Raw genomic sequence first — 25,615 nt, 5'->3', positions numbered from 1 at the left:
AGTGAAAATCGCTTGGGTGTGAACACAAAAAACGTCTCGAAAAACGCTGGCGATAAACGCATGCGATATTCGTCCCGGTGTGTACAGGCCTTAATGCTAGCATGTAGCAATCAACATGCGGATAAATATATCATGACCACGACTGAATTCGTTCCCTAGATTTAGTAAATCTTTTCCATATTGTACTATTTTGTTCAGCCGGTTTGACTATGCACGATTTAGCAAATGAATGAGAGAATGAATTATATTGTGCACGATTTAATATGAGGAAACGAAAACCTGCTCATGTTATTGTCAATTCGTGGCTGCAAAATAACAAATATTAAACAAAAAGATCACGATTTAAGTACCCAATTCAAGATAGCCGTATATGTAAAACGTAAAGTTTAAAAATATATGGCTAACGTAGCCTATTACAAAGCTAACTCGTCATTAAGAACACTCTAAACTTAAAGATGCTCTAAGCGATGTCACGCATTTTTAGGCCAAAACATTTTTTGTCACATACAGCAAACATCTTCTCACTATCCGCTAGCTGCCCGTCCCCTGAACACGCTGTAAAAAAACGCGGTCTCTGTAGTCGCCACAAGCTACGAAAACGGCAACAAAAACAAACTGGTGCAGCCTGGACCACGAATCATAATAAACATGCTCCAGCCAATAACCGACAAGAATGATTTTAAATGCGCGTTCATGACTGTTACAGGAAGCACGGAGGGGAGGGGAGGGGAGGGGGAGGGGGGGGAGGAGGAGGAGGAGGGAGGGTCTAGCTAGCCTCTGTTTTGTCTGATAACACTTCGAACGTCAACAGGAAGTTACTCTGCCCAGGATCACTTAGAACACCTTTAAAATGCACAGAATTGACCCTTTGCCGGGAGTTTGATTGACAAGTGATCTAACCAATCAGAACGCCGCATCCGCCATTTTGTCCGACAAAGTAGCCAGTAGTTAGAAGATTGACCTCGGTGGAGTTAAACTTGAAAAATTGTGTATACTGACGTCTACGCGTTTGAAACAACATTCATTCTCATGTTCATTCATGTTTATTTGATGCTATAAATGGACTAGGAAGAGATGATCGGTTAACGAGCCTCTTGAGCTGAGGCGCTACAGCAATCTGTCACGACCATGGTCACGACATATTAAAGAGCCACAAAACGGTTTTTATTGTTTGAATTTCTTTAATAACTACACAGTTTGAAAGCTGGGACTTTGTTTAATATCATAAGTTACCTGCTTTGTCTTGTCTGTCGATATGTTGTCAGTGTCCTCTTTGTTCCGCAATGTATTTTTCACTGCGTGTGGCGTGACAGCGCCACGACTTGTCGGACAAAGCAACAGTAACTAAGGGGGGCGGGTCTTTGTGAAGGGTCAATTGTAGGGTGACCACCAACAAACAAACCAAATGTGGGACGATTAGTAGGTTTGTGTGGGACAATGTGGGACATGTTACCAACACTAAAACACAACCTGAAGCTGTTATATAATGTCTATCTAACTTAATAACAACATTTGTAATCTTCCTTTCAGCTGATAAAAATACTTTGTTCTTTAATCCTTTCCAGAAAACACCATTACATCACAATGTGTAACATAATATTTCTTTATTTTACATGTGATTTAAATTAAACATCACTGACCCTAAAGGCAGCAGGCATCATGCAGATAACTATTTTTAATAAGGTGACCAGATTTCTGAAATGGAAACTGGGGACATTTTCTATTCGAGTGATCAAAATATCACCAAAATCTCATTTGTTATTGTCTATTTAAAAACAGGGACAATACATTTTTGAATGTTTTTGTTTTTAATTGTTGTGGGTTCCTTACAGGCTATTATTACATCAATAATTATTATTTAGTTTTATTATTAGGATTTTTGCTCTGGTCTAAATACAATTCACCAAAAAAAAAAAAAAAAAAAAAAAAACTTTTACACGATTAATAGTAACCACTGTAAAAGCAGATCAAAACAATATGTCTGTTATAACATTAGTGTGACTTTACAAAAGCACATTACATTACAAAAATAAAACAAATATAAGAAGATAAATATTTTACAGCATTTAACAAATATTTTTTAAGATTATTGAATTTAATATTTTAATTTTCACAAGTTGTTTTTAGCTGTATACAGTAATTACAACTGTTTTAACTATTTTGAACTATTATTCTGCATTTTAGACTCATTTTAAGCACAAAGTACGTGTATTATTTTATTTTATATTTATTCATATCTGAGTGTACCTTCACCACATAGTTAAGACGTGTGTGGAAATTGCTGCTTTGTGACGGAACTTTTGTGGACATTTAAAATTGTGCAAAACAGGGTGTTCACAAATATAAAATTATATATAGGGTGGCAAAGGGGTGGCATGAGGTCTATTAGGGGTGGCAACACCAAAGCAAGCGCCCATGCATAGTTTTTGGAGATTTATGGCCTGACATGCAATTGTGTTCACAAACATTGCATTACCACAAAGTATTCACTTTCCTGACATGCAAAGTATTCACATATACTGTTTAAAATTAAAAAATAAATAAGATTTCAATATCCATCATGGCACCAAGTCAAGACACTATATGAAAAACATCAACAGATTCTAAATGAGTCTGAGCTTGTATCACTAAAGGAGATGAGCAGTTTTATTAATATTACACAGGCTACTTCAATGGTATAAATCACACGTTTTAGTGCAAGTTAAAGAGCAACAAAACTATTTCTGAGTTTCTGTTATTAAAAGAGGTGCGCTTGCGCTTGCTTCAAAAGAGGGCTTACAATGAGTTACAAAGATACATAACAGCTACGACTGTTACACTACTTGCTTTATGCAAGCACTATACAGGATTTACCCTATTGTACATTATCAACACGAACTGATAGGTGAAACAACAAACAGCCACCCACAAATAGTCTATTAACAAAGCATCAGGCTGTCTTTGAGTTCAACAGTTAAAGTTACTCGTCAGGCTACAGAAGAATACCAAAATTCCTCCGTCAATACGAGTCACGCAGAGCTATAACAACTGCAGCCACAACACATAATTACGAATAACATGCCTCACCTTAACACAGGTCTGGGGTCAGCTTCCTTTGCTGTTCGAGTTAACGTGCTAAAGATGAGTGGAATTTGCACCGCAGCGCCCCCACACCTTGATGCTCATGATAAGAATAGCAAGTCTAGTTATCTTTATTGAAGTGAATTTAGGTTTAAATCGCCGTCGTCACGCATGCATGAATTATATATTTTTTTGCAATTTTACACTTAATTCACAGTGATCACATTACACAAAACTGAAACTGCACGTCAAAATAACACATTGTCAATATTTTTTGAGACCCCCTAAAATTTTACAAATCACGTTTTCAGGGGAGCCCATGTCTTATTTAGGGGAGTCGAGCTCCCCCTAGCTCCCCCGTAGTTCGCACCCTGGCTCTGTTCCAGATCCAGATTACGTTCCTCAGGAAGTAGCGGCGCGCACACGCGCGACCAAGTGTAGCTGCACAGCCCCCTCTGTTGGAGAACATGATCACTACACAATTTCTCCAGCAGGCTGCTGTATGCTCGTTGGTCTTTTTGCAATCATGCGGGTTGGTTTGAACGAGCTGTAAAACGGGGACATTTCAGGTGACAGAATATCAAAAACCAATCTGGTCACCCTATTTTTGAAACTGTTCTGACCAAGTCCAACTGCGCTCCACATTTGGATTGACAGCGTCACACTAGTGACCGTGTTTACTCCTTTCTTTTCAACCATTGGATAGGATTTAAAAAACGGCTGTTGGGATGTTAATGATGAATTGTATTTAGACCAGAGCAAAAATCCTAATAATAAAACTAAATCATAATTATTAATGTAATAATAGCCTATAAGGAACCCACAACAATTAAAAACAAAAACATTCAAAAATGTATTGTCCCTGTTTTTAAATAGACAATAACAAATGAGATTTTGGTGATATTTTGATCACTAGAATAGGAAATGTCCCCAGTTTCCATTTCAGAAATCTGGTCACCTTATTAAAAATAGTTATCTGCATGATGCCTGCTGCCTTTAGGGTCAGTGATGTTTAATTTAAATCACATGTAAAATAAAGAAATATTATGTTACACATTGTGATGTAATGGTGTTTTCTGGAAGGGACTAAAGAACAAAGTATTTTTATCAGCTGAAAGGAAGATTACAAATGTTGTTATTAAGTTAGATAGACATTATATAACAGCTTCAGGTTGTGTTTTAGTGTTGGTAACATGTCCCACATTGTCCCACACAAACTTACTAATCGTCCCACATTTGGTTTGTTTGTTGGTGGTCACCCTAGGGATGAGTCGTCAAAATGCTGTGCGGTACAACGCAAAGCGGGATGGGTGGTCACCCTAGTCAATTGAGTGATGACAACACAATCATGAATTAAATTACATTTGCTGAATATATTAAATAAATAAAAATATATAGTATAATGCCGTTTTTACTGTTGCTTACCTGTCGAGAACAGATTGAATGGAGTTTGGAGCAGCCCACCATGATTGCCGGTTTTCTTTTTTCTGCACATTCCTTGCTTCAAGACGTACATTTTACACAATTTTTTTTTTCTTTTAATTTTACTTAATATTCTAGAGTTTTCATTTTTACAAGATTATTCTCAGCAAAAGATGCATGACTTTTCCTGTTTTATTTACTTAGCCATAAAACATTTTTTACAGTGTAGGTATGAAGGACTTCAAAGAACAGCTTCTGATTCACAAAATTCGCTGTTAAACGCTGAGAGAAGGTGTTAAAGGGTTAGTTCACCCAAAAATGAAAATTCTGTCATTTATTACTCACCCTCATGCCGTTTCACACATGTAAGACCTTCGCTGATCTTCGGAACACAAATTAAGATATTTTTGTTGAAATCCGATGGCTCCGTGAGGCCTACGTAGGGAGCAATGACATTTCCTCTCTCAAGATCCATTAATGTACTAAAAACATATTTAAATCAGTTCATGTGAGTACAGTGGTTCAATATTAACATTATAAAGCCACAAGAATATTTTTGGTGCGCCAAAAACAAACAAAATAACTTATTTAGTGATGGGCGATTTTAAAACACTGCTTCAGGAAGCTTCGGAGCACAAATGAATCAGTGTATCGAATCAGCTGTTCGGAGCACCAAAGTCAAATGATTTCAGCAGTTTAGCGGGTTTGACCCGCAATCTGATTCATGATTCGATATACTTTGAATCTTCACGAAGCTTCATGAAGCAGTGTTTTGAAATCGGCCATCACTAAATAAGTCGTTATTTTGTTTTTTTTTGCCGCACCAAAAATATTCTCGAAATAAACGTTATCCACACGTACGTTATCCAGACGCAAAGTAATAAAATATACTTTCTCAACTACGTCGCCGCCATCGCTTTTTTGATCGCCATCGCAGTTTGCTTAGCAATCATCAAATTTTGTTGAAATCACCCCTCATAGTCCGCGCCATAGAAAGTATATTTTTTTACTTTGCGTCTGGATAACGTACGTGTGGATAACACTGATAATGATATTTTAGCTTTATTCCTATTTTGCCCAAAGGAAGCTTTAACAGTCCCTCCAGGATTTCGCGGGCCTTTTTTGTGATGGTTGCGGCCTAAAATGCCTGATGTTGCGTGAGCTTTTCCAAAAAATTGCGATGAAAGTTGCAGTGCTTTTTGTTGTGATTATACTGCGGAAGGAAATGATCCCTAGGTAGTGGAAGTTGAGCGATAGTTGCGATTTTCCATTTTTGTAATTATAATGAGTAATATGTTAAATATTAAATTATTAAAAACATTAATTATGAAAAAAACATTAATTAAAAGAACAAAGACACTGAGAAATGATCCTATAAACAATCTTACCAATATGGCAAATAAAAGATTACCAGGATTACAAAAATGCAGCAAAATAGGCTTTACTTATCCAAATGTGGTTCAAAAGTTAAAGTGCACAGAACAGCACTACATGAAGTAAAACATGAATGTCTCAGCCTTCATATAAGTAAAACAAAACAAACATTAGTACTAGTACTGTGTGCAGGCAGTCTCTCCTGAAGACTACATAAAATAATAATAAACTAATAATATAAATGGCTCAGTATTCATATCAGAAATAAAAAAACAATCTCAGTTCAAAATTTGAACAGAACCTCACAGCTTAATGCTGAAGATGCCTAAACAATGGAAAATAAAATACAATTTTGGCATCCATTAATTTCTTGAATTATCTAAAAAACTATGTAAAGTGCACACAGTCCTTCACTGTAAACATAACACACTTTCAGTAACACTGTGGAGAACTTAAGCATTTCATGGAGTCTCTCCACTGACTGGGGTGTGGATTTTCCACAGGTCTTTGAATAGAAAAAAACAAATGAGTCAAAATTATGTTCAGGCAATCAATCACAAAAATACATAGTATTTCATTCATCATTTTGGACATTTTGTGTATTTCTCTGTGTATGTGTTGGTATGTATGTCTTTGGTGGAACTGAAATGTATATTTGCCTGTAAGGCGCCATTGAGGAATTTTTTATTTGTAATATGGCGCTGTATAAATAAAACTGAATTGAATTGAATATATTTGTAATACTGTATTATGAGCAAAGAGAATGCCACTTACATCAATTTCCTTCTCAATAAATTCCTTGTACAGTCCGAAGTGCTCTGAATGGTACTGTACAGCAGTGAACCATGAGTTCCATCGAGTTGCACATGGATTTGGAGCCATGGTTGCTTTCCTTCCTGGTGGTAGATTTTTTGTCATGAATTGAAGATATCTTCTTTTGCGTGAGCCAGCATGGTAGAACATTTGCGAGAAACTCAGCATGAATGAATTCAATTGATCAAAAGGTCTCCGAAAAGCACTTCCGACAAGGTTCATAATATGAGCCATGCATGTTACATGCACTGAATTTGGGAATAAGGACTTCAGCGCAGCAGTATAGGCCTTCTTCATATAGGCTGCATTATCCGTGTTAAACACAATGACATCATCATTATCAATGCTGTATTCTTGAAGACACTTCACAACAGCCATTGACACAGTGGAGTGGTTACACTGCTCAAGGAACACTGTGCCTGCAAGGTACGCCAAAATTCTTCCAGACTCATCCTTCTCTAGTGGTGCAATTAGAATGTTCAGTACACATCTGCCCTCTACATCTGGAGTTTCGTCACAAATGACTGCAACAGGCTTTTTGGTTAAATTAGTCTTGAGAGTTTCTTTCTCCTGCAGGTAGACATCACCCAAGTATTTCTCTTGGAGCTGGTGGCTCCCAGGAATCGCTCCACCATTGACAACCTTCTCTTTGAGGAACTTCCTCAAAACAGGGTGGTCACTCTTTGAGAGTGGAATATTTACAGCTGTACATGTGGCTACCCAATCTAAACAAATCTAAACAGAAAATAATAAAAACATCAATACATCAGCCACATTCTGGGATGGTATTGTAGGTGTATGTATGTATCTACATCCATCTCTCTCTCTCTCTCATATTCATATATATATATATATATATATATATATATATATATATATATATCATATATATATATATATATATATATATATATATATATATATATATATATATATATATATATATATATATATATACATATATATATATATATATATATACACATACATATACACATACATATACACATACATATATATATATATAAAAAATCAAACACGTACAGAGATAGCCATTAATATACTGACTATCATTTCCATTAGTTTAGTCCTGCTTATAATAGAACAAAATTTTCTGTTTTCTTTCTTTTTGTTTCTTTGTTCGGTGTAATGTAACCCTGGCAAAGAGAGGGGGAAAGACAGGGAGAGGGCTATTGATATGTAAACGAGAAAGCACACCAGCGCAATTACATGATAATATATACCAACTTTAACATTAACGATGCATGCACATTTAAAATAACTCACCTTAATTCTTTCAGAGCTTGCAATTGACCTGGATGCAACAGCCTGTGTCATTGTGATCTGTCTCGTCGTCTGACATCCTGCCTGCATTTCTGCACATCTCATGTTATGCTTTGCGGTGGCAAAATGCTTGTCAATCGATGATTTCCTTTTGTGTTCAGCCACAATGTTGCATGCAGTGCAAAATAATTTCCCCCCGCTTTCATGCAGAATGCCAGGGTACTGCTTTTGGTGATCTATTGCTGTTATTTTGCTCGGCAAGTGTGAAACGTTTGACTCGCACATGCTGCTTTTCTTAACACGGAAGTAAGGCGTAAAGGTAATTTGTCGACGTCAGCTCCAGACGACGCCAATGATTGGTCAAATTTGTGGGAAAGTTGCGGTGATTGGTTAAAATTGCAACACCGCCCCGAATTCGCGGGGATTGGTTGAATTTGCGTTGATGTTGCAAATCGCAACATCGCGAAATCCTGGAGGGTCTGCTTTAAGGTGTAAATGTTCATAAGTTGGAGGAAGCATTACAAATCTGTTTCCCTGATTGAAGCCATTCCTCCGGCCACCTTTGTTGAGCAAGCACCGAATTAACAGCTGACTTTTCTCCGTTCAAAGGACACACCGGCACAGGGGCCATTCCAGCTGAACAAAGGCCTTCACCTCTTAATATGGAAAATAATAATAATAATAATAATAACAAGCCCAAAAATGCATATAAGTGGCCATGTTAACACTGCAAGTGCGCGCTTGGCTTGAAGCAGCTAAACAAACAAAACACAACAGAGTCGAGCTAAACGGTCAAACGTGGGGTTTTTTAAAGCACGTTTACTTAGAAAAATAATGTAAAAGTGCTGCAATGGCATAAACAACCTTAAGGTTATAGAACAACGAAATAAATATATTATGAAATGAGCAAACCTATTACAAATATATACTCGTTTGAGATGTGTTGCTGTTACAATATGTACCAGTCGGAGACGGAATACAGCAGATGATGGTCTTTATTGGACACAAGTAGAGGTAACAGTGCAATGAGGTAAGCAAACAATGGTAGATAGGCAGAGTGCAGACTGGATTGAATGTAATACTGTCCTTGTTACTTGCAGGCTGACGGAGAAGACGAACTGGAGGAGATGCTGGCGGATGACACACACAGTACAGGAACACAGGAGGGAGTTCGGAGACAGGTAAGTATCAACAGGAGTCCTTGAGGTAAGTACCCTTAATGCGAACGAGACCGGACAAAGTGACTGTGTGAGTGTCTTTTAAAGTGCTGGTGATGATGAGGATGATGAGGTGCAGGTGGCGGTGATTAGTACTCAGGAGAGGGTGCGCGCTGTGATTGGATGGTGCTGGAGCCTGGTGTGTCTGTGACAGTTGCATTAATTATTATTAGTACACTTATTTATTTGTTCTCATGTGCTTGCATTCGATTTGTCTAATGTAATAAATTGAATTATTATATTTAAGCTTTAGTTATATTTTTGGTGATGTTGCTGGGCAAGTGAATTAAGAACAGTGCTCAGTCATAAAAAAGTAATAATGTGTGTGCGTGTGAGGCGCCGGCGCGATCACTTACATTTTCTTATAAAAGCGGGGAAAAAAATAAAATACTCAGACATTTATGGTCACATTTATGTAACATTTCGAATCTGTGAATGGTTACATAGGCCTATTATTTTTGTACACTCACAATAAAAAGAAAAAAAAAATTGCCTGTAAAACAAAGAAAACAAAAAGAATTTCCTTTCTCTGGACTTGTCAAAAATGAACCGAAACTCAGCATATAGATATAGTTAGTCTATTACTTGTCGCATTTTGTTCCTTTCATTTTGTTAATATGTTTATTAGGTAAAATAAATTTGCGCATAGGTTATTTATTCCTTTAGGATTTAATCCTGTTTTTCTCCATCCAGAAGCGCTGCAGGTGCCTGAAGATGATGATGATGATGATAATGAATCCTCAATGTTCTGTTGTTTATTCTGCTATTTCTTCATGTAGGCTAAAACGAATTAAACCCCTGGGATTTTATTAATGGGTCATAGACACGTATCCATTGTAATTTCGTTGAATTCTAATTTTATTTTACTTTGTCCGTTAATGAAAAGATAATGATCTCGTCGGTTGAAAGTCAGAGGGGAAAATCGAAATGACATCGACAAGGCAACATTTCAAGTTTTCGTTTAGTTTAAGTTTTTTAACTAATATTTATTTTTTTCTTATATTCAGGTTTATTTCGATTAGCATAAATGTTTTAATAGTTTTAGTTTTTGTTAGTTAAGTATAATAACCCTGCCTGGGAAAAACATCCACAGAACTGCAGTCAATTTTCCAGCTGTTTAATCCATGAATATTTACAAATATTCACAAACTATTTATTGCCGTCTGGGAATAAATAGTTTGTGAATATTTGTAAATATTCATGGCTTAAACAGCTGGAATGCCATCTGCTTATCCCATGAAAACATTTTTATTTATTCTAATATGCTGCCTTAACTATGACAGTTTGTTCTGCATGTGTATTTATTTTTTCCAGTATTATATATAGGCTATAGCTTAAATTAAAATTTCTATTAAAATATTACATGATTAAAGTGTTTGATAAGGCCATAGCTTGCTCTCTGAATTAATCTTTTTATTTCGAATTTGGTCTTTTAATTTAACTGTCTTTAATGCATCATGCATTTTTTTTTTATATATAAAGGATTTCTATGGGGGACAAAACTCTGAAACATGTTTTACTTGGATAATGCAGTAATGTCATTATCTTAGCAGTACTGTTTATGACAGGAGAAATGTGTTGATTAGTTGTCTCTGGTTGTCATTGTAGGACATTAAGCCCAGGCAGTTTCAAGTTAAGCAATAGCACATCTTTTAATGTCAGTTATTGATTGGCTAATAGTGTAGGTCATGTTTTCGTCAACATATTTAAACAAAATTAGGAATGGAGAAATATTCAGCAATTTTGAGGTGCTAAAATGTTAAATGTGTTTTTTCTTTTTGCTCAAAACGAAGCAAAAACACTAATTTACAGAACTTCAGACAATTTACAAAATAACTGGCAAAAGTTACTTTAGACGTCATGGCGCAGACGTCACGTAGCTTCTCACACGGCTTCTCGGGCGAGTAGGGGGGCGACGAATGTGTCACGCTTCTTATCACGCGTCATTGGTCACGGCTTCTGCTCACGGCTTCTGCTCACGGCAAGGTACACGACGATCGACACGACTGATTGCTTAGTTGGCAAGGTAAATAGCAAATCGACACCTCATACGAATCGGCTGTTGACGCGTGAATGGTTGAAAAATGTGAATAATTGCTGTATAATTCAGATTTGTCAAATAGTCCAGGTGGTAATACTGGTTTACCTTTCATCTGAAGAAGGTGGTTTGGAGTAAGTGGCTCCAAATCATTTGGGTCCTCTGACAGCTTGGTTATTGGGTGATCGTTCAGAATGGCCTCAATTTCGCACAGCACAGTATGGAATCCTTCATCATCCAAAGTTTGTTGATGTAAGATGGAACTCAAAATTCTTTTGACCATTTTGATCATATGCTCCCACACTCCACCATAATGTGAACCTCCTGGAGGATTGAAACTCCACTGGACACCTTTCACAAGCATTGCCTTTTGAATCTTATTTTTATTCCATGAACTGAGCATTTCCTTTAACTCCCTTTCAGCTCCAACAAAGTTTGTACCATTGTCTGATCTTATGTGAGTTACTTGCCCTCGTCTGCAAATAAATTTTCGTAGAGAGTTGATGCATGAATCCGTGTCTAAAGAATAGGCGACTTCCAGATGAACTGCTCGACTTGCCATACAAGTAAAGATGAATTCGTAACGTTTTGCAATGGAACGTCCTCTTTTAACTTCCACAGGACCAAAATAATCCACTCCGACATTTGTAAATGGAGGCAAATCTGGAAGGAGTCTCTCCTTTGGCAAGTCTGCCATCTTCTGCTCACTCACCTTAAGTCCAAAACGTCTGCAATGACCACAACTACTTAAGATCTTTCTGGCAGCTGCATTACCCTTAATGATCCAATATCTTTTCCTCAGCTTGGAAAGCATATGATTTCTTCCGCTGTGGCTTAACTGTGGATGTATATGCCGCAAGATGAGTGTGGCAATATGCTGATCCTTAGCCAGAATAATTGGATGCTTTCTTTCCTCAGGCATAGCAGAATTCCTCAATCGTCCTCCAACTCTCAAAAGACCATCTTGATAGATAGGATCCAATTTATACAACTTGCTGTCTCTTTTTATTTTTGAAACAGGTGAAGACGACAAAGCAGCAATTTCCTTTCTAAACTGCTGCCATTGACTGAATGCAACAATATCTGCTTCAGCTTCATTCAGGTCCTCCAAAGTTAGATTCGGTGTGATCACGGAGCCTGTTAGTTTTTGAAGCTCTGACTCTAATACTCTAGAAGAGTCTACAGAGGCTTGAATTTCCTTCCGCTTTTGACTTCATTGTCTCAGAACTTTCTTTAACTTCAAAAGCCAAGCAACAGCAACCTTCAACTTTGTCCAGTCTGAAAAATGCGTAATCAGTCTATGAGTAGCATTTGTTGCATTTGGCATTTCATTTACAATGGTGCTATTTACACAAATGTTCCTCTTTACCTCAGAATCATCCTCTTTAAGAGTAGAATCAAATACTTGCACTGGCCATTCTTCCACTGATTTCCACAAATAACCTGGTCCATTGATCCATTGATCCATTCTCCATTTGTTAGCATCTGGTCTGCTTTCAGACCCCTGGAACAACAGTCTGCTGGATTTTGAGATGTAGGTATGTATCTCCACTGTAACGGTGTTGTAATTTCTCTTATTGCAGAGATTCTGTTAGCCACAAAGGTAAGAAAACGTTTGTCCTCATTTTTTTATGTATTTTAATACAGACGTACTGTCTGTCCAGAACAACGAGTCCACCAATGGAAACTGTATCTCTGCTCTGTCATACACAGAGCATACCGTCGACAGAACACCACGCCTGGTGCAAGGATGATCTTTGATAGTCATTTTAAACTTGAAAGTATCTGATTCAAAACACCACCACAAACCAAGAGCTCTTTCCATTGATAGTTGATCCTTGTCCAGATCCATAATTTTTATGTCATGGGCTCTTTGCTCTTCAGGTACAGTTTGCAGCACTGCACGGCTATTACTAACCCACTTTGTTAACTGGAAACCTCCTGTTAAACAAATAGCCGTGATATCTTTGATCATCAATATGGCCTCCTCCTCTGAAGCTATACGCTTTTCAGACAATCATCCATGAAAAAGTTTGTGTGAATTGTGTCAATTACCTTTTCCGGAAAGTCATTTTTATTGTCTTCAGCAGTTCTGCGTAGAGTATAGCAAGCACAACTTGGAGATGACACGGCTCCAAACAAATGCATGTTCATCCTGTATTCCGCAGGTTCTTGTTTCAAATCACCATCTTGCCACCATAGGAAACAAAGAAAATCAGTATCCTCTTCTGCAACTTTGACCTGGTGAAACATTGCCTTTACATCCGCCATAAATGCAATTGGCTCTTGCCGAAACTTCACAAGAACTCCTAACAGTGAACTTGTCAAATAAGGACCCTGTAGAAGTTGATCATTAAGCGATGTACTTTTGAAGGTGGCTCCACAATCAAATACCACTCTTAATGTTCCTTTCTTGGGGTGATAAACCCCATGGTGAGGGATATACCAAACTTTCCCTTCATCTGGTTTTAACTGATGCGATGGTATCTTTTCAGCATAACCTTGCTTCATTACCTCATCCATGAAATTTTTATATTCTTGATGGAAAACAATTTCTTTCAAATTTCCTTTTTAATCCAATTAAGCGCTGTTTAGCCACACAAAGGTTATTTGGCAACACAGGTTTTTCCATCCTGAAAGGAAGATTCATTTTGTAATGTCCATCTTGAAGCTCAATTGACTTGCTTACCTTTTCCATAAATGCATGCTCTTCTCTTGACATTTCCTTTTTAACAGCAGCATTTTCATTGAGGTCATGATTATATTGTTTGTTGAGCATCTCCTCCAATTTGCTTACAGAAATCCTGTTAACAATAAGATCTGGACATTTGATCTTGTTCCCATTATCCTTGCTTCCTTGGAGTGGTCTATTTACAACCCATCCCAATAAGGTTCTAACTGCATAAGGTCCTTCTCCATCACTGTTTATAACCTCACAGGGCTCCATTACCTTGGAAGCATTTGCTCCAATCAGCAAATCTACATCAGCAGGAATTTGGGGAATCTTAACACCTTTCAGATATGACCATTTATCTAAATCCCTTTGTGTGACAATGTTGTCTCTGGACACAGGCAATTTCTCTTGAGTGGAGACTTCTGGAAGGCTGTAAAAGATGTCATCAGAAAGGCTAGACACTTCCAATCCAGTAAAAAAATAGTACTATTAGTAGCCTTTTGATTGCCCATTGTTTTCAAGACAATATTAGTTCTCTTTCCCTTTAATTTCAAGCTGTGCATTAAGCGTTCTGAACAAAATATGGCAGAACTGCCAGGATCCAAAAATGCATAAGTTTCAATTACCCTTTGTCCCTTACTGGATTTAACTTGAACTGGTACAATTGATAATGCACAGTCTCCATCGTCACCGGCCCCTATTTGCCCACAAGTTTTAAGAGCGACATGTGCACTACTTAGAGATGTAGGATTCTGTTCCTGTGTGCTTGTTCTTTCCTTTTGTTGAATATGCAAGATGCTAGGATGCATTTGGCCACATACTGCAAAAGTTAAGCGCTTGTCACAATCCTTGCTCATATGTCCAACACACAGACAACCAAAACAGATACCTTTCTCCTTTAGAAAGTTCAGTTTCTCTCTATGCGGCTTGTTTTGCATTTGTGTACACTGGTCCAATAAGTGATCACGTTTGCAGCACAAACACATGGCTCGGGACCTTGATCTTAAATCAGTCTCACAACACTGGATTGATTTACTGTTGGTAACAACCGTCGTTGCAAAGCGGTTTCTAATTTTGGTCTTAGATTAAGATTTCTGTTGTACAGGTTGGGTACTCTGGATATCACCAAATAGTGGATCAGATGACATTTTGACTTGACGTTCAATAAATGACACAATATCTTTGAACCGTGCTCTATGATTGCTCCTTTCCATTAGCTCACATGCGACAGTTCTCCACTTTTCCCTTAATTTATAAGGCAACTTCATGATGATGGTTTTCAAATTGCAAGAACCTTCTCTACATATGCAGCAGCTATTTTGAACTCATTGCCGAAATGTTCTTTTAACAATGATTTAGCTTGCAAGTACCCTCTTTGTGCATCCATATGGTGACAACTGCGCACAAGTTCCTTTTATGACAAAATTAGTTCCGATTATGACAAAAATCATAATTGTCGATTATTCCCTTGAAATTGTAATTGCGATTATTAATTATGATTATCACAATTTACATTGAATGATGTTTTGAATAACTTTATACCATTGTTTGAAGCATTAATATTTTTTTACTTGGTCTGCTTGATTTCAAATGGTAAATTGAATTTCAATTTACTGTTAACAATTTAACAGTAATAAAATAAGAAAAAAATAACAAATTACTAACAATAACACAAATAAATACAATAGAATAAAGATAGAAATGAAATAGACTGCTTTCTTTTTTTTTCAGGTAGGTCTAACAGTAGTCATCAGGGGCCCGTTTCAGAAAGGAGGTTAAGTGAAAACATACAGGGTTAAGTATGTTAACCCTGAAATGAGGGAAACTCTAGGTTTTCCATTTCAGAATGGGAAGTATGTCAAACCTGAGAAAGCAGGTTAAGTCAAGCCCGTTTCTGAAAGAGAGGTAACTTCTACTCAGAGTCAGTTACCATAGTAACTTACTCTGTGAACCTAACCTGGTCGGGAGCAGGTTTTCTTCAGTAAACCCAGAGTTTCCTTCGGTCTCCTCCCCTTTTTTAAAGTGCTAGTGATGTTTAAATAGTTCACACATTCATTCACGCTGCAAAAATGCTTTTCGTACTGAGTATTTTTTGTCCTATTTCAAGTACAAATATCTAAAAATTCTTAAATCAAGATGGATTTTGCATATAAGAAAATAAGATATTTAGTCTTGTTTCCTGGGGGGATCTAAATTAAGTGCATTTTACTTAAGTAAAATGATCAATATCTGCCAGTGTGATAATAAAAATAATCTTAATGCAAAACATAAAATAAGATTATTCGGAGTGTCTATTACTAAGTGCAAATTTACAGTAGCTCTACCCCCCAATGTCAGACCAGGTTCAAATATTTGTACTCTCTTGTGGCTGCAGTGGTGTAGGCAGTACTGTGAGGGGTGCGGAGAACTAACTTGTGATGCGATTGACCGGGTTCGAATCCGCCTTCTACCGAGCTCGCTATTCTCCCTTTTCCCATCACATAAGAAAGGCATTTATTTTCAATAAAAATGAAGGGTAACACTTTACTTGAAGGGGTGTGCATAAGACTGACATGACACCTTCATAATCTTGACATGACACGTGTCATGAATATGAAGGAGGTTTTATGAATGTTTATGACAACTGTCATTAAGTGTCATTTGCTCAATTATGTCATTTTTAATGCAAAGATGACATTGTTTGAGATGTCTTTGTTACGACAACTTGACATAAACCAACACATCATAACCTGTCAGTGTCTTTGTCATGACAACTTGACATTAGCAAAACATCATAACCTGTCATAAACATGACATAGCAGATTAATTATCAAACTTAAAAAACTACTTAGCTTTATGGGTTAACAATACATTACATTATTTTGGTAACACTTCAGTATAGGGAACACATATATAAATGATTAACTATGACTTTTCCCTCAATAAACTCTTAATTTACTGCTTATTATAGTTAATTGTTAGATTTAGGTATTGGGTAGGATTAAGAATGTAGAATAAGATCATGCAGAATAAGGCATTAATATGTGCTTTATAAGTACTAATAAATAGCCAATATTTTAGCCATACGCATGCTAATAGTAATAAGCAACTAGTTAAAAGACCCTAAAATAAAGTGTTACCATTATTTTATAACAGTGCCATATTTTTTTTACGAAATTTGAAATTGTCTATTATCTGACCTTCTGTTGGAGGAAACTTAAAAAAAGAAAAAAAACATGAAATGAAAAATAGTCATGTCGCTGTTATAAAATTATTTGTCAGAGTATTGTCACTTAATGACATTTTAATGACAAGTTCAATTTGTACCACTGTACTTGAGGTCAAGATACATATTTATGACACTATTATAATGGCCTCATGACAGCCATTGTCAAAACCAACCACATGACAGTTTAATGTAATGTTAACCCATAAAGCTAAATGATGTCAAGTTGTCATGACAAAGACACTGACAGGTTATGATGTATTGGTTTACCATGTGGGATACCATGAAAATGAATATTAGTTCAATAATTTACGACAATAAAAGTCTACCAGTTTTCACCTTTGATATTATAACAGTGATAAGAATCAAACTTGCATTGACTCAGAAGTATGCGGACGTCCTTTTGTCATGTGCTGTTGCCATGGTGAATCGTAATATCGGAGCTCCATTGATGATGGCTTTTCATATTCGTGGTGCACGCACTTAACTCCGAGTCAACCTACTCAGAGTCGACTGAACTAACTGAATTCAGCTGTTCTGAAACAGAAAACTCAGAGTTTCCCATCTCAGAGTAAGTCAAGTTCAAGTTTTAACTCAGAGTTGGTTGAACCTCCTTATTGAAATGGGCCCCAGGTAAGAAACTGAATAAAGAAACAAAGTAGGCTAATCAAATGTAAAATAACATTGGATAATCTTCATTGTAAAAATTGAAAACAGATTAATCAATTAAAGTAACAGAAGTTAATCAGTCAAGAGCAGTAAGTGATTTCTTTTTTGTTTGATTCTTTTGTTGTTTGATTAACATTAACAGAGAGCAGCATGTTTATTCGGCTACTGTCCCTTTAAGATTTGACAGACACATTCTTCCTGAACTGTTTTAGGTTAATACTCACAATGATGGGCATTGTTTCTGAGTGTATTTGACCATTAATAATCCGCGAAAAAGAGCTTATTTTGGCACTTGTATGTCAAAGGAGGCTTTATTATGTGTCTGCGCTTCGTGTGAGCGCGAAATCTGCGGGAATGAATAGAATTATGCGCAATCCCGCGCCAAAATTCAGACACGGTGTTATGAAATATTCGGTGTCTGAGATTTTCGGTGACACTGGGCGAAGCTTACATGAATATTCACGAGTTTCCTGTTTTGTGTTAAAGCGCCACTGAAAATTTTAGTGGACTGTCCTTGTAACGTGATTGTGTTTCCGCGTCGAATGAATTTATGATTCTTTTTATTAATAACTGTTTATGTATGCTCAATAGTTTGTAGGTTACATTGTGTCGTGAGATATACTTTAGTAGTGATTACAGCCACTGGTGGTCTGTCGTTAGGAAATGAGCCAACATCGAGTTTGTTTGTTTTAGTAGGCTACAACTGTTTTCATTTTTAGGTCGTTTGAGAAGATAACTTGCATAAATGTATATGTGGTTGCATAATAAAAGTTTCAGTTTTGATTGTGTCATTCCCTATTGCTTTCTCAGATAGCCTGCATAACTTTAACCAGACATTATTATTTTTAAAACACATTGAGAGTTAGATTTATGTTCCGTTTATGTTTTTGACATTCATGAATTAATGTAAACCTTCATCCTTTTCTGCAAAACACACAATGCTCGCTATGAATAGAAACATGAGGCAGTGATATTTGCTTCCCTGCAGCACTTTCACAAGGTTTTATTTTATTGCGCTTTCCAAAACAATTAAAATGTTAAAATTGAATTACAAGTGGTTAAATTGATCAGCTACAAAACTAAAAGTTACTAATGCAGGTTTTATTTAAAAATATTTATATGGAGAAGACAATTGGCAAAAGTATGAGGAATATTATTGTTATGTGGATAATCAGACACATATACATAGTACTGTGATTGTTCTGTCATTTCTTAATTGCTTGCTCAGTTGGTAAATATTTTTTAAAGAGATTTTATTAAATCCTAAAGTTAAGTGTTATTTTTTTTCATATTATTAGGAAACATTCTCAATCATTTTTCCCACAAAATGATGCATTTCATTGACTAAAAAATTTTAATGTGGAAAAAACATGAAGCACTGTGAATCAGGATTGAGTTTAACACAGTGGCGATATGAAACTATATGGAACTAAATGAGCAAACCTGCAGTATATTCACAATGAAATGTATTAGTTATACTCTACAAGCTTTCCATAACAATTACAATTCTATTTATGTTAAATTAGCTGCTAAAATAATAGACCATGTAGTAATTTGCATATCTGTAATATCAAAGATGATATGAACTGATTTTGTGTTGGAATTTTATTCACAAATGAGAAGAAGTCACGACATATAATATGACATATTTAATTAGCAAAAACACTTGTATTTAAACACACACTGACACACTTTACACAGGGTCTTGGGATCCCAGACAAATGAAAGTTTGGTCTGCTCTTGTGATCCCAGTGATACTAGCCTTTGCTACTGACACATTCAATCTGAAATATATAATAAAATGACATTACAACAAACATGTATTATTAAAATGTTTAATACACTGTCATGTTCAAAACAAAGTGAAAAATAAAAGTGTCTGCTTTGTCTGGTGTACAGGGATATTTATTGGCAAAAGTCATATTTGGGAATGAAAGAATATTGGCTATAGATATTATATTAGTTATCACATGCATAATTCACTGTGGCCTATATTTGGATAATAAATAAACTATATTTAAAGTACATTAACATGTTTTCTTGCATGTGTGCAATTTTTGAAACATATTACATATAGAAATTCAAGTCTACCCAGATTAGAAGTGCTTCTGCAAACTAGGAAAGTTCACTACTCCCTTCACCACAGGAGTTTACAATTAATTTTTATTATTATGCTACCATACATTTTGGCAAACTTTCAAAACTATATGCTTAAAAGACTCAAGGTAATACAGAAACAACAAAAACAGTCTACTTAAAACGCTATTGGCTCGTTTAGCGAATCCTAACAACACCTCTGGCGAATCACTGGCTGTGTTCATATCAAACATAGATAACACATGACACGACATAACACAATAACTTATATATAAAATCGTGTGCATCAGTAACAGTTAGAATATAAGCTTGACTTCGTTCAACGCTGAAACATAGGCTCATTACCTTTCATGTAAGCCGAAGAGCGTGCACTAACATTTTCAGTGGCGCTTTAACACAAAACAGGAAACTCGTGAATATTTATGTAAGCTCCGCCCAGTGTCACCGAAAATTTCAGACACCGAATATTTCATAACACCGGTCACACCAACACTATTAAACCGGAGAGCATGAGACGATTGAATGAGAAGAGCGCGTGCGTCTCAACTCGCTGTCAGAGAGGGCAGCAAGAACGCGCAGCTGGTATCGGTGTATCGATACTGCAGAAAGGAGTATTGTATCCTTTCTGATATTTCAGTATAAATACATATAGAAATATAGATATTTTTGACAGCACTAGGCTGTGTACACGGCTTTTTGAAAATGGCGGGTCCTGGTGTTTCGTGTGCGTTCGATTTATCAGTGTACACATCACTGGTAGCTCCTTTTGTGCTGGGTGACCTTTTACACTCTGAAGTAGTCATGATTTGCCTCTCACAACGTGACATGCTCATAACACACCTCTTAAACATGCAAAATAATCTAAGTGGATATTTTTCCTTGTAATCGCGCCTTTGAACGATTACGAAATCGTGGCATCCGTAATCGTAATCGCGATTAGAAATTCGATTAATTGTGCAGCCCTATCTCGATTATTTTTGTCTTCTATTCCATGCTCAAATGCTCTGATGAAAGTTCTATATTGCAGAGGATTACCAACAAACACAGGATTGTTGTTGTTGTACCAGGAGATCGGTAATCTCATTTTGGTTTTGCATGATACTGCAAATGTTTGGAGTTGATGTTCCATCCTTGTTCTGCATTACATTTGATGTTTGCACAGGTGACACAAAATTATGGTCATTTTGTGGTGCACTCTGAGTTTGCTGAATTACATTCCTTGAGCCCCCTTGCTGGGAAGTTTCCTTTGGCATATATTCCTCCGCATGAGGATTAAGAGTAACTTCTTTGCCACTCATCACAGTTCCTTTATCATAATATGCATTCATATCATCAGTGCGGGTTTTGAGAGACTGGTTAGAATTATTTAAAACATCAATTTTGGCAGTAGCAGCTGCTATTTCTGCATCAATATCCAGTTGTTCTTGTCTGTGTCTCAGCTTTTCCTGCTGCAGCTCCAAAGCATGTTTCTCTTTTAAAGCAGTTGCACATGCAATTAATGCAGCCTTCTCTGCCTCTGCCATGACTCGAGCTGAAGAAGCAGAAGATCTCTCACTACACACACTGCTTGAACTTTTCTTGCTAGATGGTTTACTTGATTTACGTGAGATGTTTGAAACGCTATCTTCTGGAGTAACGTCACTTTGATATACATTTTCATCAACACCGGAACATGAAACTTGACTTTCAGTACTCAACCATTTCGTAACATCATCTGTAAACCCATTGTAAATCAACATCTTTCCAGTGAACCATGTTTGTTGTTTTTCCTGTTCCTCACTGGGTAATAAAACCATCACAGAATTGTGCATTTCCCTTGCTTCATTTCTCAATTTGATGAATTTCTCAAAAGAACACTGCACCTCCTTTTCATATTCTCGGCTGGTCATGAAATCTTTTATGATAGGCATTAAAGGTGCCCTAGATCTTTTTTTTAAAAGATGTAATATAAGTCTAAGGTGTCCCCTGAATGTGTCTGTGAAGTTTCAGCTCAAAATACCCCATAGATTTTTTTTTTTAATTCATTTTTTTAACTGCCTATTTTGGGGCATAATTAGAAATGAGCCGATTCAGGGTGTGTGGCCCTTTAAATCTGGTGCTCCACGCCCCAAGAGCTCGCGCTTGCCTTAAACAACATAAAAAATGTTCAAACAGCTAATATAACCCTCAAAATGGATCTTTACAAAGTGTTCGTCATGCAGCATGTCTAATCGCGTAAGTATAATATTTATTTGGATGTTTACATTTGATTCTGAATGAGTTTGAGGCTATGCTCTGTGGCTAATGGCTAATGCTACACTGTTGGAGAGATTTATAAAGAATGAAGTTGCGTTTATGAATTATACAGACTGCAAGTGTTTAAAAAATGAAAATAGCGACGGCTCTTGTCTCCGTGAATACAGTAATAAATGATGGTAACTTTAACCACATTTAACAGTACATTAGCAACATGCTAACGAAACATTTAGAAAGACAATTTACAAATATCACTAAAAATATCATGATATCATGGATCATGTCAGTTATTATTGCTCTATCTGCCATTTTTTGCTATTGTCCTATTGTCCTTGACTGTTACGTAACAGTCGGTGTTATGTTGAGATTCGCCTGTTCTTCGGAGGTCTTTTAAACAAATGAGATTTATATAAGAAGGAGGAAACAATGGAGTTTGAGACTCACTGTATGTCATTTTCATGTACTGAACTCTTGTTATTTAACTATGCCGAGGTAAATTCAATTTTTGAATCTAGGGCACCTTTAAGTTTTTTGCCTTATTTACTTTACTCTTTCTTGTTTTTTGCAGAGTTTCCAATTTTTCCAAGAATGCCTTAGCAGTGAGCTTAGTAGGCCTCTTTTCCCTTACAGGCTCCATTTCAACATTCTCAGATGGCTCCATAGTCTTTATTTGTTCACCAGCAGCCACAACGTCACCATAATTTTCAACACTCATATTTGCAGACTGTAAAATTCATTCACCTTTGGCATTGTTAAAACTCAGGCAACCAATGCATTGGATTTATGCTATTAAATGTGTGCACACAAATCATTCCTCAAGTAGCGCTACACATACCTTTGTAGCGCTGAATGAATGAAGCCAATTCGTTGCGGTTGCTCCTCGGTTCACTACTCCAATTAAATCCAAATCCATAGTGAAATCCAGTGATTAGTCCATTAAAATTTCAAAATGTTCCAGAATGTTGCGTGCTAATCCACAAAGAAGCATTTTTTGACAAAGTGTAGTGACACAAATAGCCATTTTGTCACTTGAGGTGTTGTAGGGTGGTTTCTGACGCGTGAGATCCAAACCATAGACAGTAAAAGAAATGGACACAGCGACCCCATTGGAACTCAATTGAGACAAGTGAAGCCCATTTTTAGCGATTTTTAGCCCTTCCGTTTCTGACGCGCAGACTCAAACTAAGCTTGATGACGTCAGCAACCTGTCTGACAGATGTAAATCTTCTAGTAGCTGTGCGTGCAAACTGCCATCGTTAATCTTGCAGAGACGGCGAGCTTGAGCGGGGAGTTCTTTGGCGTGAGTGAGCAGGAGTAAGTATTCTGATTAATTATTTTGTATAGTATTTTAAAATGTAACGCCAGTACGCCATATTAAGTTAATGCATACTATTGCCTGCGAGCTTCTCCTTCTGTCTGTACGGTAATTTCTCTACTGTGCGACAGAGAGTCGAGTGGTTATGACGCAATCGTTAGCCTATTTTTACAAAAACGGGGCCATAATGTAACATAGAAGGTAATGGAGCCCTTTATACATTGTCGTGTATCTTTAGAAATAAATAATGGACAAATGGAGTCTTTAAACGCCTCAGATGTAAAGTTATTCGCTGTCAAAGTGACGCCAAAATGAATGGGAGTCAATGGGATGCTAACGCAAGTGAAGTTCTGCTACAAGATGGCGGCACGCGGCCGACTTCAACTTCCGGTCGACTTCCTTGGGCACTGATCCAAACAAGATAAGTCGTCCTCCAAATACTGCTTTATCAGATTTATTCATCACACGGTTCATACAGGACATTTTCTCTCACAGTTTCTCTGCCCAGTACATATAAAATACCATCGGATGCCATCACAAATTTATCTCCAGACACAGTCAAAAAATGTTGCGCTTCCCTCTAATTACACACCTGCCCTTTCTTACTCTTTACCTGCCTATATACTCATTAAGGCCAACACTCCACCCAGTGGTCAAAAAACAGAATTACAGACATAATGGCTCTTACAATCATAGAATGCATAAAAAGCTTGGCTGCATCCATACTCATTTGATGACGAGTAAATCTGAACTGAGCTAAATTTAACAGTTTTAACAATTTTTGAAATGTGCTTTTTAAATGACAGTGTACTATCCAGAACAACACCTAAATATTTAACAGAATCTACTTCTTGCAACCTTTCTCCATTAATAATGATATCTGATGTAGGATGAGAGTTGTTTCTTATGGAGAAAAACATGCTGACAGTTTTTTGTCAAGCATGAGTGCTCCATCCAATCTGCAATTTTTCCATAGCACCTTTGAGTACAGATGCAGCTCTCTGTTTTGATTTTGCATGTACATAAATAACGGCATCATCTGCATACAGTTGGGTGTTAACCTCAGGGCAGATGTCAGGGAGATCATTGATATAAACACTGAATAAGAGGGGGCCCAAAATGGAGCCTTGAGGCACCCCCACCGAGCTGTCTAAAAAAGAGGATATTGTGCTCTTTATTCATGTACAGTGTTTTCTGTTCTTTAAATATGAATTAAATCATTATAGTGTTTTTTCTGAGATGTTATGAGCTGATAATTTTGATAAAAGAATGTTCAGATTTACTGCGTCAAACGTTTTTAAGATCTACAAATATGGCTCCTACTCCTACTTTGAACAAAATGAAACTGAAATTCAAACAAGATTTATTAAAAAAACATGAACAAATTTCAATAATTTTCCTTGTTGTACATACAAGATCACATTTCAATAAAATAAATAAATATAAAAATTTAATAAAAACCTTCTGTATTCAAATTAACAGTTGAATAGGGCTGTCTGTCACTGAAAAAAAAATGTTAAATTTAACATGAACTTAGACGTTTACATATCGCGTCTAAAAACGCGTGGAAGGCGCGGCCGCACCGCTTCTCCTTCTTCCCAAAGCGCTCGCGCTCCCGTGGCGTCGGTCGTTGCTATGCAACCATGAACTGAGCTCTCCAAGAGGAACAGGATGTTTCTGCAAAGGATAAATGATTTCTAGCCCTTGCATTAGTTCTACTACGAGATATATTGATGGAGATAAGATATAAAAACCACCATGTACAGCTATGATCAGCTGTTCGGCTGAGCTTTTGATGTTTTGTTACGGAAAGGCCATAGCTGATCGGTTGATTCTTGTCACACGACCTGCGGTGCGCTTGCGGCATTCTGAGAAGTTGAGAATTGCATGCGCGTCGCGACCGCGTTGATCCCATTATGAGCACGCCTGCCACGCGGCTACATTTGAAAATAATAACGGACTTGCACGCGGAAAAGACGCAATATGTGAACGGCCCCACAGAACTTCTTAAAGCAAAGCATCGCAAGCGTCTTTTGCTTTTCTGTGAGCACAGCTGTTGTTGTGGCACTGCGGTGAAAGAAAGCCACGACTTTTCTCACGCGACCATGCAAGAGACTGACATGAGAAACGTTTAAACCTGCTTGCAAGATTCAATGTGTGCGCGAAACACTTACTGAACTAGAGAGCTGATTGAGACAGGATAACTCTGGGA

The 25,615-nt window shown here is 36.9% G+C and overlaps 2 protein-coding genes across 2 annotated transcripts in view; one reads left to right on the top strand and one right to left on the bottom strand.

Annotated features, from left to right (window-relative positions):
• The window catches only part of LOC125269760 (prostaglandin F2 receptor negative regulator-like), a 49,723-nt gene that overhangs the window by 7,047 nt on the left and 17,061 nt on the right, over positions 1 to 25,615 (top strand). The window lies entirely within an intron of this gene.
• On the bottom strand, positions 5,636 to 8,222 carry LOC125269759. The gene is made up of 2 exons (XM_048192722.1): positions 7,957 to 8,222; positions 5,636 to 7,404 (listed from the first exon to the last, which is right to left on the bottom strand). Exons 1-2 carry the CDS (start codon positions 8,056 to 8,058, stop codon positions 6,541 to 6,543), a joined length of 966 nt encoding a protein of 321 aa, XP_048048679.1. The 5' UTR covers positions 8,059 to 8,222; the 3' UTR covers positions 5,636 to 6,540.

Source organism: Megalobrama amblycephala, linkage group LG6 (assembly GCF_018812025.1).
Source record: "Megalobrama amblycephala isolate DHTTF-2021 linkage group LG6, ASM1881202v1, whole genome shotgun sequence".
NCBI classification, from domain to species: domain Eukaryota; kingdom Metazoa; phylum Chordata; class Actinopteri; order Cypriniformes; family Xenocyprididae; genus Megalobrama; species Megalobrama amblycephala.
The sequence above is the reverse complement of the archived record's forward strand: the minus strand, read 5'-3'. Positions and strand labels throughout refer to the sequence as shown.

Coding starts and splice junctions, on each gene's coding strand:
- LOC125269759 (XM_048192722.1), bottom strand. CDS start 8,058: ATGAGATGTGCAGAAATGCAGGCAGGATGTCAGACGACGAGACAGATC. Junction 7,405..7,956: donor CAAGCTCTGAAAGAATTAAG/GTGAGTTATTTT, acceptor TTTTCTGTTTAG/ATTTGTTTAGATTGGGTAGC.